Source organism: Sus scrofa, chromosome 15, assembly GCF_000003025.6.
Source record: "Sus scrofa isolate TJ Tabasco breed Duroc chromosome 15, Sscrofa11.1, whole genome shotgun sequence".
NCBI classification, from domain to species: Eukaryota; Metazoa; Chordata; class Mammalia; order Artiodactyla; family Suidae; genus Sus; species Sus scrofa.
In genome coordinates, this window is record NC_010457.5 from 112,548,378 (window position 1) to 112,565,388 (window position 17,011).

The 17,011-nt window shown below is 38.5% G+C and overlaps 1 protein-coding gene across 4 annotated transcripts in view; it reads left to right on the forward strand.

The window, feature by feature from the left end:
- UNC80 (unc-80 homolog, NALCN activator) overlaps positions 1-17,011 on the forward strand; it is a 253,679-nt gene that overhangs the window by 84,546 nt on the left and 152,122 nt on the right. For 3 of the 4 annotated variants that reach the window (XM_021075021.1, XM_021075020.1, XM_003133630.5), the window contains 7 exons: positions 907-1,054; positions 2,753-2,901; positions 4,983-5,149; positions 5,890-5,988; positions 9,783-9,997; positions 11,146-11,252; positions 12,557-12,653. In XM_021075021.1, coding sequence (XP_020930680.1) covers positions 907-1,054; positions 2,753-2,901; positions 4,983-5,149; positions 5,890-5,988; positions 9,783-9,997; positions 11,146-11,252; positions 12,557-12,653 — 982 coding nt within the window. The remainder of the gene's footprint in view (positions 1-906; positions 1,055-2,752; positions 2,902-4,982; positions 5,150-5,889; positions 5,989-9,782; positions 9,998-11,145; positions 11,253-12,556; positions 12,654-17,011) is intronic. The other variant, XM_021075019.1, reaches the window with a different exon arrangement.

Below are 17,011 nucleotides of genomic sequence, written 5' to 3' on the forward strand. Positions count from 1 at the left end.
GTCAAATGTTGTTATGCACTTACAAACAAGAAATGTGTTTTTAAACAGCAAAGCACTGTACAAATTGATTTTTCTCTCAATAGTAGGAGATGGTTAGGGGGCCCCCTAGGGGTCAAAGATAGTATCAGCACATTCTGTGCATCGCCTTCTTCAGCCAATGATTCTGATTTTATTTGTTCTGATGATGGGGATTATCCCCTTTCCTTTTGCCAGATGTCAAAATTATTTGCTGGATCACAAGAAATATATTTTTGAGTAGCAGAGCCTAGAGAATGGCCAATTGTTTTTCATATCCTTAAGGCCACCCTCTAGTTAAGTACCAAACTTCCACACTCAAATGCAGACATATAAATAAACAAACTAGACTTGCCTTTATTTTATGCCTCTTTCAGGTTTCAAGGATCTTTCCTTCCTGGCCATATAAGAGGACTCTGGATAAGCACTTCCTGCAGCCCCCTCACACCATCCATTAAATCCACTTAAATTCAAAATAGCTGAACTTGGGAGTGGCCTGCTTTTTCCTATTGCACAAAACCTTTGAGGTTTTCTAAACCTTGATTACCAATCCTATTACCTACCTCTATTTTACACTTTGAGTTTTTTCATTGACATCTTAAAATCTTGATCTTGGTGAAAATACCAAGCTACTTCTGGGACAGCATTAGCCCTTAGTTTGGGATTTTTCCTGAGGAACCACCCTGCTCAGAAGTAATCTCCCTGGTATGACTCAGCCTATTTCTGCCCACTTCATTCTCTGATGAGATGGGCTGGCAGGCGTGGTGGGCACCAGCCAGCAGGGGTGGATGATGGAAGCCTTTGCTTTCCAAAGGCTTCTGTCCCAGTCCAGTGGTATCCCTAGCTTAAGCTGGTACCTGTGACGTCTTCACTTTTCTTCCTTCCTTGCAGGCCCAGAACTGCCTCACTAAGTTATACAAGCTAGATAAGATGCAGTTCCGACAAACCATGAGGGACTATGTGAACAAGGACTCTCTCAATAACGTAGTGGACTTCTTGCATGCTTTGCTAGGATTTTGTATGGAGCCGGTCACTGACAGTAAGTAAAGCTGCACCGAGTTCTAGGAGAATCGCTGGGAGGCGAAGCAGGTAGCATTTTAGAGACACCCTAAACTTGTGGGGATAGAATTGAAAGGAAAAGGTACCTCTGTGTGTGTGTGTCTGCGTACTCTTTGTATGTGCATGAATAATAAAGTAGAAACACGAAAAGCCTGCACATCACCTTTGATGGCACATTTTGGAGGCTTTCTAAGGACAACTTAGCTCAGCAATGAGGAATCTGGTAAAGCTGTGGCATCCTCATCTGTAGCCTCCATCCAATCCACTCATGGCCTCCTCTCTCTCACATGACCTCCTGTTGTGTGACTGCTAAGGCCGAGATCAAGGAACAAGGGAATATATCCATTTGTTCAACAGATATGAAATCAACTCCTTTTATGTGCCAGGCATAGTGCTTGGTGATGTTTTTCACAAATAAAACAGGAAAGGGAAAAAATGACTACAGTAAATATAATAGTAACATAGTTTTGATATACACATATACTGAATTTAAAAAAAAAAAGGCCAAGGGATCTATAGATAGGCTCATACACTACTTTACAGTTTCATGGCTTTAATGAAACTCCAGTATAGACAGCTATGTTATAGGGTGGGGCAGGGGGCAACCAGCAAACACAAATTGCATCTGTAATAAATGAACCTTCAATAGTATCTGAATGCAAATGCAAATGAATTGAAGGTAATGTATAAAGTCTGAGTTGAGTAAGAGATACATTTTAATGAGAGCCTGGGAAGGAGAAACTTCTTAGTATAGGCTTTTATTGTTTATTTTATTATATGTGTGATATTAGTTGATTAATTTGTAATGGAGCTATAGTTGATGGATTTAAAAACAGCTTCTCTGTGTGTATCCCTGGCTATGTTTGCTCTTCACATTAATGGAAAATATTATTCTCCTGTAGAGTACCTGAAATAATCTGTTATTGAAGTTGTTTTAAGCCAAGCACATGATAAATTTAAGTAACAATGAAGTAAGAATTGTAGTTGAGGGACCATTTAATAGTTCATTTTTTAAAAATTAATCACCTATTTTAAAACTTTTTAAGGAGTTCCTGTTGTGGCTCAGTAGCTTAAGGACCTGATGTCTCTCTGGGGAATGTGGGTTCAATCCCTGGCCTCCCTCAGTGGGTTAAGGATCTGGCAGTGTAGGCGGTAGCTGTAGTCCCAATTCAACCTCTAGCCTGGAAACTTCCATGTGCTGCCAGTGTAACAGTAACATAATAACAAGTAAAAAAATTTAAAAAATAATAATAAAAAAATAAAAACTACTACACAGCACAGGGAAATGTGTGTAATTGGGTCACTTTGCTATACAACAGAGATTAAAGAAACATTGTAAGTTAACTATACTTTAATAAAAATAAATAAATAATAAAAACTACTTAAGTTTAAAAGATTCTCTTAGGGTCAACAGTGAATTCTTTTTGTTGCCAGAATTGATCAATTAAAACATTCTACAAAGTGAAGGAATATGTCATACTAAAGACTCTGAAGGAGACTGTGAGGTGTTTATCTCCAAGTCCTCCTAGAGATGATCAACCCAGGGGTATCTTCAGTCCTCTGATTCTGTGTTTTATGTAACCCTTCAGTCATTCCTGGGTGCCAGGTACTTCATTACTTCTTTAAACTGTATAGCCAGATGCAAACACAGCCTTTAACCGGTGCCTTTGTATTCCAGACAAGGCTGGGTTTGGAAATAATTTCACCACGGTGGACAACAAATCGACAGCCCAGAATGTGGAAGGCATCATCGTCAGCGCCATGTTTAAATCCCTCATCACACGCTGCGCCTCAACGACACATGAATTGCACAGCCCTGAGAATCTGGTGAGATGCTCACCTCTTCTTCCCACAGGAGTTCTAGTCTTATGTCATGGCCCTGAGAAGGAGAACTTGAAATCTTTCAAGTTAAATGTCTATTTTCCCAACATCACTGGTAACTCATGGTGAAAACTCAGCAACACATTTCCCCTCCCTGATACTGGTTATCCTACCTGCAAAGTGGCTTATCTCACCTATCTCAGACGTTCTGTGGTAGTTGGTGAAATAGTTGCAAGTTACTTTGAACCTTTCAGAAAGAAGATGCTTAGAGCCCAGATGTTGGCTCATGAAACATTGAAGAATGTTACATCAAGCCTTTTTTTTTGAGACCATACTTACTTTAAAAATTAATGTGAATATGCTGCTGAAATTGATTTTGTCTTCTTTTATTGAACACTGTAATCTTTTAGCTACTCTTCATAAAAGACTGTTAATTAAACCACTGAAGCCACAAGTAGAGAGAGGCTATAAAAGGTTAGTGCTTAATTGCTACCAAGGAGATTGTGGTTTGGAATTCTAAACTGTAGATTAAGATAGACACATCTGAATGACTAGATGAATTCAGGTCTCTCTGGGGAGTAAAGGAGCATTTCTCTGTCTTACCAATCTGTTAGCTATTAGGATGCCTTATGTAGAAATCAGCACATTTACACATATGGACACTATCTCCTGGTCTCCCTAATTCAAATAAATTGTTTTAATCTATTCTAAACCACTGAAACTAGGTATTCACTTAACTTGAGATGAACAGAACAAAATCCCAAACCAAGCAGAGTTTAATTTTGCTGAATGTTGAAGCCATCCCAGCAAGGTTCTTGGAGCTTGAGAATAACTTGGGTGCCTTCCATGCATTCAGTTTGGTCCTGGGAAGAAGTAATTTGACAAATTGATGATAGTATATGCGAGCTCTTATAACTCTTAGCCTACAAATTCACATATAGAGAAATACTATATTTCTTAATTTTCTTTACATCAACTTAAGTTTGGCTTTGAACCCCCATTCCACCCTGAACCTAAGTCATTCTTGGGTATCCAAACTTCACAGAATGGGGCAAAGATCCCCAAGTCTTAGCTAGAACCCAGGGCCTAGTAAGGCTTCATCTGCTTCATTTAATTAGTCCATACCTATTAGTTTACATAGTGCTCTCTGCTGCTTAGAAATCGGCAGTGTAGTGAGTTTGGAACCCTTGCTTTCTGAGGTCTTTCTTTCCTTGGAGGAGCTTCTGAATTGAAGGGAGGGCATAGAGCCTTGATGCCCACAGGACCCAAAGGACACTCTGTTTTCTTTAATGGCCCTTCCATCTGCTTTTCTAAAGATCATGGGCATAATTATCCCACTGGTCTTAGGTTTTGAAACCAAAGCTATAAGGTAAGTATTTTTTAGGCTTCTGTGTTCTTCTTTGTCATGAACCTTTCCTAAGACAAGGGCTATAGTATCAGCCTCCTTGAAGAGAGAGGGGAAAATGGTTAATAGCTTTAAAAAAAAGTTCTTATGTATTATTAAATGTGCTAAGAGCCGTGTGTCATCTTAAGTTCATAGTCAAGTTCATGTTCAAATAGGCTACAACGTACATACTATTCATTAAATCTGTGTCACAAAAAGCATCATCCTTGAATATCAGGCTCTGTTAAAAGTGTCTAGAAGACTTAGCATATTTTGTCACAATGATGAAGAAAATGTGGAGAAAATGATCAGTGACTGAAATCTCTAGTCTTAGACAAAATTCTGATTGCCTTTTTTTTGCAGGCATCTCTTCAGAAGTCACAATTAAGAGAGAAAATTAAAAACTTGGGAATCCAGTGGTTAAAAGTATAAATTGATGCCTTTCTAATGATACAGCCAACTTTCTGAATATGAAGCATGGTAACCATCCCTTTTCATGCTAAGGATGACAGGCAAGGTTCTTGGTAATGCTACCATAGGAACAATGGAAGGGCAGGAAGGGCTTTGCTCTAGTCATCTGTTTTTCTTTAATGGTTCTAGTTCTCATCCAAGTGAAGAGAATTTTCTCTCCTCTTCCTAAGAAAACCATTTAATCATACAACTATCTTTCTTTCCCCACACTTTCCTTCTTGCCTCCAAACAGGGACTGTATTGTGACATCCGCCAGCTGGTCCAGTTTATCAAAGAGGCCCATGGGAATGTCTTCAGGAGAGTGGCCCTCAGTGCTTTGCTTGACAGTGCTGAGAAGTTGGCACCAGGGAAAAAGGTGGAGGAAAATGAACCAGAATCTAAGCCTGGAGGTGGTAAAAGGTTGGAAGCTTGAGTTCTCTGAATATTAGGATTTGCCTATGTCTGTAAAATATAATCTTCTCTTATACTGTCCATGTAGTTCCCCACACGGTATGTAACTCCAATGCAGGCATGGGGAACTATCTTGCATAAGTGGTGTCTGGTGGTGGCTCAGATGTAGCTTAGAAAAGAGGGTTTACTATCAAATGCTGCCTCTGTATGAATCAGAGCTCAATTGATCCCCAACTTTCATACTCTTGAACCTCACTCCATAACTCTTAATTATATGGTAAAATGCTATCTGTGTTTTAGTCCCTTCTATAGATAACTTACATTTTTGTCCAGAAAGGAAAAGCAATTACTGATATGGTAGCATCCTGTTCAGTAAGTAATATTTTTAACATGGAGAAAGGCAAAATCCTGAGCAGTACCCCATTATTTTTTCTTCTAGTAAACATTGATTTATTGTATGCCTGTTCTATAAGAAATTCCACTTACAAGGATTAAAGAAATGCCTAAACTTAAAATCCCCCTGTAATTAATAGCTCTGTCTGCAATGGTGGTGGTATCCTTAAGCAATAAGGTAGCTATATCGTGAGTCCAATGGTAGGATGTAAATTCCATACCAACATAGACTCATGGGGGTATAGGGTTAGCAAACCATTTGGATTGTCTATAACAGAGTATTTTGCTTTATAAAGTATATGAAGTACTGAAGTGTCTTGCTCTGTTGTGATTGGTGAAATGCACCATTTACCTAGGTCAGAGGCAGGGAGCATTGCGGATAAAGGCCAGGTGACCTCTGCTCCTGAGGAATGTCGCAGCTTCATGTCCGGTCGCCCCTCTCAAACTCCAGAGCAGTAAGTAGCATTGGTTTTGCCTCCAGTGCAGTGGGCTGAGCACTTCCCACTGGAAAAAATTCTATTTTTCAAGCTTCTTTGTTTGTTTTTCATTTCTGTTGAACTTCTCCTTGCTTCTGTCCTTTACTTTTCATTCCAAAGCCACTATGGGCCAAATCACAAATAATCAACCCCATGCTTATAGGAAGCCTCCCTCGCTGCCTTTCCCCCTTCCAGTCTCTACCCCATTTGTGCCTTTCACGTATAATCCTGCAGATAAATCTTGAAACAGCATGTGTATCAGGTGGCCTGGGATGTCATCCACTTTCTTGCCTAAAAGCACTTAGAAATCATTTGTAACTGTCTCTATGGTCAATGAAGCTTTTCCAGGAATAACTAAGATGGTCTTCTCTCCTGTCTGGCTTTAGCTAAAACATAGATTCTTCTCTACTTTACATGGGTCCTCTCCTGAGATCCATTCCAGTGCCCTCTGGAATGGATCTCCACTTTTTAAAATGGCAAAATCGGGAGTTCCCGTCGTGGCACAGTGGTTAACGAATCCGACTAGGAACCATGAGGTTGCGGGTTCGATCCCTGCCCTTGCTCAGTGGGTTAATGATCCGGCGTTGCCATGAGCTGTGGTGTAGGTCGCAGATGCGGCTCGGATCCCGCGTTGCTGTGGCTCTGGCATAGGCTGGCAGCTACAGCTCCGATTAGACCCCTAGCCTGGGAACCTCCATATGCCGCGGGAGCAGCCCAAGAAATGGCAAAAGGACAAAAAAAAAAAAGGCAAAATCAAGAGTATCATGACTATAGCAGCCCCAGAAGACATGAAGATTACTGTACACTCTAAATAGTCAATCTAGTTCTATGCAAGGCTCATTTATATTCATTCTTCTTTTGAGAATTTTACCCACAGTAGCATGGTCAATATTTAAAATAATGATCATTTTAGGTATACCATTCTACTCCCCCAAACCCTGACTTAAATGATCATCCTTCCAGAAATTCTGCAAGGTATTCTAGGTTTTATGGTATCCCATTTCCATAGTAAAGGAAATCACAGGCTACAGATAGAACTTGGTAACCCTCAACAAGCAAACACAACCTTCAAAGAATGAAAGGCCTGTAAATTCTTAGAGTCCTTCAAAATCTTAGAAACTGCCCTTAAATGGGTGGATCAAAATAAGGAAAAGGTAATTCAACTCCATGGATCTCGTGGCCATGTGAGTTTTTACTTAGCATTACAGCCCTAATGCCTAGGTGGGGCTTGGCCCATAGTAGGCACTTAATATATATTTCAAGAATAAATGAATGACAGTCAGTCAATGAAAGAATGGACATGTCAAGATACCATTATACCTTTGTCTTCTTTAACTTCTGTTCTCAAGATTGAGGTTTTGTTTTTCCTTTAAGGAAGTCTTTAAGAGCATAATAAAAATCCAAACATAAGCTCTAAGGGGGAAAAAAAATGTGAGATGCAAAGTTCTGTACCTGAATAACCACAAGACTAGTTAAAAGTCCTTACATACAGAATCTGTCCAAAAAAGGAGAGAGGACTTTTTTTTTTTCCCCAAAAAATAACACTAACAACTACCGAGCTAATCTGAACCATGAGAATGATTTAATAGGTAAACTAGATATAAAACATAAAACCATTTACCTTGATAGATGATTTAGTTTTCTAGATTGCAAAATAGTTTCTCTCTGAAGTATTCTGTAAACACCACCTAATTTCTTAGCGTTTAGCACATGACTGTCCTTTTGCTTGAATGAAGTTACCTGTTTTAATATGCCTCTACATAAAAATTTCCACTTGGAGGGGATATCATAGAATGCCAAATATGGGACATTTCCCTGATCTGAGTGAGTCCAGGAGATGAGCACAACACATGGCCTCTGTTCAGCACTGCAGGAAGGTGGGCAGGGGATCCTGGCTCTTCCTCTATCTCTCCTCCACTCCCCTCCTCTTCATGCCCTTTGCTTCTCCTTTTTCCTTTTTAAATAAAAACCACACTAACTGAGCGATAGTAAAAGCAGTTTCATATGCCCTTCTCTGAAACGTGTGATTGATACACACCCATTGGACAAAGCCAATGTGGCACTTTTTCATAAAGCTGATCAATAAGAGCCTCCCTGGATATTTCCCGACTCAGAACATGTAGGCATTTACTCATCATTGTCTCGCACATTCCCCAAAGGTAAGAAATGCTTCCTACACTGTGATCATTTGATAAAAATAACAAGGAAGTCAAATTCTAAAACACTGATTTAAATTCACACCATGTTTTATGAACAGAATGTCCTAAATTAAAATAATTAAAGATACTTAGTACTCTGATGAGATTTTGAGAGAGAAACTACATCTCCATAGAAATGTCTCCAGAAAATGATTGCTTTACACAATACTGTCAGATTTCAGGTAGATCCCATATTTAACCCCAAAGCTTAAAAGCAAATCATTGCCTAAAATCATCCAAGCAAATCTGACATTACCTATAACCTTTTCTTTGCACATTACCAAAGTAATATATGTTGTTCAAGTTTTCAAATGTGGAAAACAAGTATAGAGGAAAAATAATTTTAAAATCAAAATACCTCAACTAGAGATAACTGCTGTAAATTCTTGGTGTAGTATGTTGGGTGCATATTTGAGCACGTATACACACAAGCTTACACACAGACATATACTCACATGTGTGCTTTTTGAAGCTAACCTGGCAATATCCTATTTAATCCATTTGATCTCTGCCTTTTAACTTTGCAATATATCATCAAAATATCCTATGTCACTAATCTTCTGAAAATAGTATTTTAAGGACTACAGGGGATTCTATCATATGGAAGTCCTATCAGCTGTTTCCCTAGAGTTGAATTTTGAGACTGTTTTGTTTTCTTAACATTACCTGTAAACCTCAGTGAGTATTTGACCTTCTTGAACCTGCATCTTAGTATATTATCCCATCATTTCCTTGGAATAACTTTCTGAAAGTGGAATCTGTCATGGGAAGAAACATAGACTTTGGATAACATATTACCAGAAAGGTTGAATTAGTCTATCTCATCATGGCATACGATAGCACCATTGCTTTCTCAATTCAACTGGCCTTTTAAAAAAAAATTCCTAGTGAGATTAAACTCTGCATTCTATTGGTCATTTTTTCATCTTGTGAAATGCTCTAGTGAAAAATCCCTTTAGAGATGTTCCCATTTGTCTTTTTGAGTCAGACCAATCTTTTTTTTTTCTTTTAAACCTTAAGTTTCTTTGACTTAAGAAAGCTAAATAACCAGGCCATATGAAATAACTTAGTGAAAAATTGTGGGATGATGCATGTGTGTGTGTGGTGTGTGGTGATTGCATTTTATTTATTCTTGCATTCAAGTATTTTTGTGAGTTTATTTAGTGCCAAAAATTATAGTGTTCTGGGGTTGGGGTGAGGATTAAGATAAGGTACTGCACACGTCTCAGGGAGCTTTCACAAAAGTTAAATATTTACCATCACTGTAAGTGCCTCTGCTGTTATGACTCACACTTGCCGATGAATACCTGCAATAATATTGAGTCTTTTTATTATGGTTGAAAAAAATGATCACCTCAGTTTGACAGCCGAGACATGACTATTTTCAAGCAGAGCTTAGAGAGTCAACCTTGGTCTCCCTCCTTTCCCTCCCACTCTGCCTCTCCCTAAATCCCAGCCCATCACAGATCATCCTGCATGATTCACCTAAATGTCACTGGCAGGAATTTGAAAGAAATTTAAGGGAAATTCACATGTGCTGTTAGACACTGAACCCTCCCCTCTGCTTGCTCTCAGCGATGAACAAATGCAAGGGGGAAACCTGGGGCGGAAAGATTTCTGGCGCAAGATGTTCAAATCCCAAAGTGCAGCAAGTGACACCAGCAGCCAGTCTGAGCAGGACACTTCGGAATGCACGACTGCCCATTCAGGGACCACTTCTGACCGGCGCGCCCGCTCACGGTCCCGCAGAATTTCCCTCCGGAAGAAGCTTAAACTCCCCATAGGTAAAAGTATGTCTGTATTTATTTTATGGTTCTCTTATTCCTGCCATGTCTTCAATTCAATTCACAATCAAAACAGAGCAACACATGAAAGGGTAGAGAGAGGGAAAACTTTCAAGTCACAAAGCATAGGCAGACTCCTTCCTTCCTTCCTTCCTTCATTCTTCAGCAGATATTTCTCAAACCTCTGCTATGTGCTACTATGGTGTGCAGACACTGTCCTAGGCTTACAGGGATTAAATGGTGAGCAGAATTACACCTGACTTTGCTGACCTTAAAATCTATTAGGGATGACAGTTCCTAAAGCAGATAATCATACAACTAAGTAGAGCTGCAAACTATGGATTTTATAAAGAAACATAGGTAGTACTCTTAAGGCATGCAACAATGAGACCCTGGCTTAAATGGAGGGAGGAGGCAGGAATCAAGGAAGGCTTCCTGGAGGAAGCAACAGTAAGATCTTCAGGATACCTAGGAGAAGGAGGGAGGAGGCACTCCAGGTGGTAGCAGGATAATGTACAAAGGTATTAGGAGGGAGGGATGTGGGAAAACCGAGACAGGAGTGGCTGCATAACTATGGTGGAGCCATGGGGACCAGAGTGGGAGCCTTGTGGGTCAGGTTGGCTCTTATCAGCCTTACCTACAGAGCCCAGGCAGGGTGTTGAACAGGTGATAACATAAGCAGGTAAACTTTCTTCTAAAACATAACTGCATGGAAAACATGTTGGAGGGAGCATGAGTACATAAGGGGGACCAGATAGAAAGTTGCCTAGTGGTCCAGGAAGGAGTGATGGTAGCTTGGACTGAGTGACCATGTAGATGGACAGGAGTGGACATATTTGAGACGCACTTAGGAGGTAAAGTCAACAGGACTTAATAGAAGATGTGAAAGTTGTCAAGCAGAACTATATGGATTATGGTTTAATCACCCAGGAGGCCCAGGTTCTTGTCATCCTGAACTTGGTCATGTAATTTTATAATCCAATACTGGACTATTTTTATTCAAAGCATGTACATTTCAAAAACAATTTGTTTTCACTTTTATTTATGTCAGGCCATGTAACTTTCATTGCTTGCTGGGCACATGCTGATATTTTTGTTTAACCCATTTGGGAGAAAATGCTATATGGTCTAATTCTTTAAAAATTATTAAATAGGAAACTGGCTGAAACGATCCTCCCTCTCGGGCCTGGCAGATGGCGTGGAGGACCTCCTGGACATTAGCTCTGTAGACCGCCTGTCTTTTATCCGGCAGAGCTCCAAGGTAAACAGGACGTTGCTTACATAAGAGAATGTTGGAATCACTGATTGGAAAATATCAGGGCTGGAAAACACTAAACACCTGGAAGGGCCAAAATTAGGAAGAGCTTAGGAAATTCTCTTCAAGTTTAGTAAGTTTTGGAAACTTAAATGAGCAATGGAAACTAATATGTCTTGGTAGTGGGCAATCATAGGAAGGAAAAAAGTGATGCAAATTTTAAATAAAATTATAATGCAGATATAGAGAGGTATATGAGTATTAATCCCCAGCTACATGTAGCTTTTAGCACACGTGTGAAATCCTAATATCTCTAGCTCCTATTCAAGATAGGTAATTGTATAGTGATTCCTTTTACACACACACACACCTGCCTTCCCTACTTTTTATACCATCTGAACCATTCCCCACTGAAAAGAACAAAGAAGCCCAGGATAACTTTTCCCACTAAGTGCCCCTCATAATACTGCTAAGCATCAGAGTAGCATGCACTTTGGGAAAAGCTCATGATTCTTAGTGAAGTCTATTTCTGTTAAGAGTCTTTCCTGTGGCAGATTTAGAGCCTGGTCTCTGTCATTTTCAGCTTGTAATAAGAACAACGTTTCTTTATATACAAATTATTTGCTTACGCTCTTTATTCTTTGTATCTCACTAAAATCAGTTTTCTTCTATCTGTTTTAAAAGTAATATTTTGAAGTCCTAAAAAGAATATAGCAACATTATAAGATTTTTAGAAGATATATTTATAATTCTTTCTTCATATTCTCCTTGCTAAAAAATTGGCCAAGCATTTGAGAGTCTGTGAGGCCCTAGCTTCCTTGCTTTACTGAAAACAAACACATTGTAATTGTTGGAGGAAATCTATGTTATTATACTTTAATTACCATACACATTATCAGTTAATTTATACTGTCTCTTCCATAGAGATTTGAAGTCTTCTACTTGGCTTTTACTTTCACTTGATGTGGTGCTGTTTATAAAGGGTGAATATGACTTCATAAATTTGAGTTTGGACTTTACCAGAATTAAACTCTAAGAATATCTCAATTGTTTATTAAATTATTTCATGGTGCCTGATTATTTCACTTTCAATCTATGACCGAGACTCTTCTTTAAATTATAGTTATGAGTGATATCCGTTTTGGCACATGAGAATAAACTGTACAGATGAGCTAACCAGATGTAGAAGTCAGAAGAAATTAAGTAACCTTAATATTCTAAGCAACTTATTTTTCATGGTAAAGGTTAATATAAGCGTAAAGAATTTCCTTTGAATTGAGTTCCCTGACTACTTTCCTTTTTTGCCTCAGGTAAAATTCACCAGTGCTGTGAAGCTTTCTGAAGGTGGGCCAGGGAGTGGAATGGAAAATGGAAGAGACGAAGAAGAGAATTTCTTCAAGCGTCTTGGTAAATGTTACTTGGCCTAAGAATTATATGCAAGTTTCATCACACAGAACAAACATTCGATTAGATAAAATGATCCAGCTTCTCTTTCCATTGATTTCTCCTTCATTTCCTTCTCATATGTATGTTGTTTGTCCTACTATTTATAGTTTCTCTATTTGTTATCAGTTTGGTTCAGTAGATATTTATGGAAGTCCTATTGTGTGCCTCATTCTCTAGTGAACCCTGAGTGTACAAAGAATAAGCCAGAGCCCTTTTCTTCTACCTTTCTGGCCTTTATTAAAATCTGAGAGTTTTAAAGAACTCTCAGATATCCTTTTATCCACCCACCTATCTGCTTAGGAATTCTGCCTATTATATCTCTGACAGGTGGCCAGCCACCCACTGAGGGGGAGTTTATTGCTTTACAAAGCAACCTGTTCCAGAACTAGACAGCTTTAATTGTTAGAAAGTCTTTCCTTATGTTCTGAAAATATACCTATCCATAAATTTGACTCATTGGTCCTAGTTATGATATCTTTAGCCACACACCCACACATCCACATACTCACACACACTCACTCATAAGCACATAATAACACATAATGTTGTTTCACCTGTTATCCATTTTATATTCTCTTCTTTGGTCTCACTTCTACTGGTTAAATATTGTTGATTCCTTTCTGATCACCACTCTGATTCCATTTTACTATGTATTCTAATTAGATGATGTGTTTTACAAAACGTGGTACTTCAAATGGAATGCAGTATACTATATTTGGTTTTAATTAATGTAATAGATAGTATAATTGTTGAGTACCAGGGAGGCAAGCAATGGAGTGTAATTTGATGGAACTGAGGCTTAAACTCAAGAGACTAGGGTCTCTTACATCTGATGCCTTCTTTTTGTTTGTTTTTTTGCTTTGACCTTCCATAATACATTTTATTATTATTTTTTTGATAGTTATTTCCCTAATACAATTTTTTTCTACTGTACAGCATGGTGACCCAGTTACACATACATGTACACATTCTATTTTCTCACATTATCATACTCCATCATAAGTGACTAGACATAGTTCCCACTGCTACACAGCAGGATCTCATTGCTAATCAATTCCAAAGGCAATAGTTTGTATCTATTAAACCCAAGCTCCCCAACCACCCCGCTCCCTCCCCCTCCCACTCGGCGACCACAAGTCTATTCTCCAAGTCCATGATTTTCTTTTCTGTGGAAAGGTTCATTTGTGCCATATAATAGATTCCAGATATAAGTGATATCTATGGTATTTGTCTTTCTCTTCTGACTTCATTCAGTATGAGAGTCTCCAATTCTATCCATGTTGCTGCAAATGACATTATTTCATTCTTTTTTATGGCTGATTAATAGTCCATTGTGTATATATACCACATCTTCCTAATCAAATTATCTGTTGATGGACATTTGGGTTGTTTCCATGTCTTGGCTATTGTGAATAGAGCTGCAGTGAACGTGAGGGTGCATGTGTCTTTTTTAAGGAAAGTTTTGTCCGGATATATGCCCAAGAGTGGGATTTCCGGGTCATATGGTAGTTCTATGTATAGATTTCTAAGGTACCTCCATACTGTTTTCCATAGTGGTTGTACCAGCTTACATTCCCACCAACAGTGCAGGAGGTTTCCCTTTCCTCCACGCCCCCTCCAGCATTTGTTATTTGTGGACTTATTAATGATGGCCATTCTGACTGGTGTGAGGTGGTATCTTATGGTAGTTTTGATTTGCATTTCTGTAATAATCAGGAAATGTGGAGCATTTTTTCATGTGCTTGTTGGCCATCTATACATCTGATGCCTTCTTAATGAATTTTTCCTGTACCTCCAATTAGTGAATTTTTCTCCTTAGTAGAAAGGATGAAAGTATTTAATTGACTTGTTTAACTTCCTTTTGATTTCCTTACATTCCCTTCTGCAAGTCAGAGGTTAATGTTTGTACTCTTACTCTTATTCCAAACATGTTATCATTAGTCTTTCTCATGATAGTTCATTCCAGATTTTGTGTTTTTTCACCACCATTCTTAGAGATTTCAGCCATTGTTTTATGTAATCTCTATATTCTATTCACACATAGAAAAGACCGGATACAAAGTATTCGTAAAATCTGAGTCTAGGATGAGTTTGTACCAACAATACCTGCAACACAGACAGTCTCTTCCTCTGTGTCTAGGAGACAAAATGATAAAATCTTAGACTGCTTCTGGAATTTTTTATGTGCTTTTGATGAGCAAAAGGATATGGCTGTACATCATTCTTTTTCCATGTTCTCTGGCTTGTTAAAAATTATAAAAGGTATTCTATGAGATTCTTTTAGAATCTCACAGAGGACAGGTATCCTCAGCTATTCTAAAAAAACAAAACAACATTATCTGCTAATCAAAGTATATTATATTTTGCAACTACTGCCCTTGATCTTGGAACATCTTTTTAACTTTGGGCTTGCTTTTGCTTTTTCTTCCTTTTTAAATTTGCAACCTGTGAATAATTGATCCCTGTGCATCCATTATAGATACATTGTCCTTGCCTTTCTCATTTAATTTTCATTTAGTGGCATGTTTTCTGTTTCTTTCTTTAAAGTTGTTAACGAAAACAGATATCAAATTTCTTACCCTCTATTTCAGTGTAGTACTTGAATTTCACTTAATTAAGATAAAATGCAGTAGCTGATTAATTTTTTAATCTGAAAAACTAACAAATGAAAAATACATCTGCTGAACATTTAACCAAACTGAAATTACATTCAGAAACCAGCTTTCTTTTTCTTTTGTTTTCTTGTTCACTAAGAATATTTTATTTTAGAAATCATGTTGTTTCTATTTGAGTGAAGATATTTTATTAACTAAAGCAGTGGGTTTATTTTTCAACTGATCAGCAAAATTTACTGAAGATCTTTGTGCTCAGCTCTGTCGTAAACTCTATGGAAAATACTACTAAAAGAAATACAGATTTTGAAATGCCCCTTCAGGGATTTAACAGCTTTTAAAAATGCATTCTGTGTAAATTATATATACCTCAGTAAATTTAATACTAAAAATAGTAAATAAATGCAACTAAAACATACTGAGACTAAAAGATTAATTATGGACCAGGAAGCCAAGAGGTATGTTTTCTAGGCAAATTACTTTTTTGCTTTTTTTTTCCTTCAAGGCCGCACGTACGGCATATGGAATTTCCCAGGCTAAGGGTCAAATCAGAGCTGCACCTGCCGGCCTACACCACAGCCACAGCTGTGGACCTATACCACAGCTCACAGCAACTCCAGATTCTTAATCCGGAGCCAGGCCAGTGATCGACCATGTATCCCCATGGATACTAGTGGTGTTTGTAACCCTCTGAGCCACAGCAGGAACTCCAAGACAAATTACTTTTTAACATTTTTCAGTATTACAATATGAATTGGTAGAAGGGTACAATTTGACAATCAGTTTGTAACATGTACAATGTTGTTTTATTCCATCAATAAGTTTTCCTGGCATAATCACTACCTTCAGCAGGTTACGAAAATCTGACCTCCTTTGGCATAAACATTCAGGTATTCTAAAGACAGTGTGGCATAGTGATAAGAGCACAGGCTGGTGGTCAGTAGATCTGGATTTGAATTCTGACGTCATCACTGTGTCGTGTGAACTTACATTGGGCTACTTAACTTGTCCCTTTTCTCTATCTCTCTGTCCTCTCTTATTCTCTCTCTAAAATCATCTTTAAAGATCTATCTTATATGGCTGTTGCAAAAAATAAAAATAAATTATAAATCATTTCATATAGTACCTGCACATACTAAGTGCATATATTAATGCTATATAGATACAATGGAAATGACCCCTTGTACATATCTTCTACTGACAGCACGATCCTTTTTTCTTGAGCTTGTAGGATTCTGCTGATCTTCTTTCTTGTAATAAGTGTACATTATTCTGTGGATGATTCTTTGCAGAATAGGTTCTTGCTGACAAGGATTGTTTTTTTTTTGTTGTTTTTTTTTGTCTTTTTGTCTTTTTTTGTTGTTGTTGTTGTTGCTATTTCTTGGGCCGCTCCCGCGGCATATGGAGGTTCCCAGGCTAGGGGATGAATCAGAGCTGTAGCCACCAGCCTACGCCAGAGCCACAGCAACGCGGGATCCGAGCCGCGTCTGCAACCTACACCACAGCTCACGGCAACGCCGGATCGTTAACCCACTGAGCAAGGGCAGGGACCGAACCCGCAACCTCATGGTTCCTAGTCGGATTCGTTAACCACTGCGCCACGACGGGAACTCCTGACAAGGATTGTTTTGATCATTTCTCTCATTAGTTTTTATTTTTAATTTGTTTTGTCTTTTAGGGCCACACCTGAGACATATGGAGGTTTCC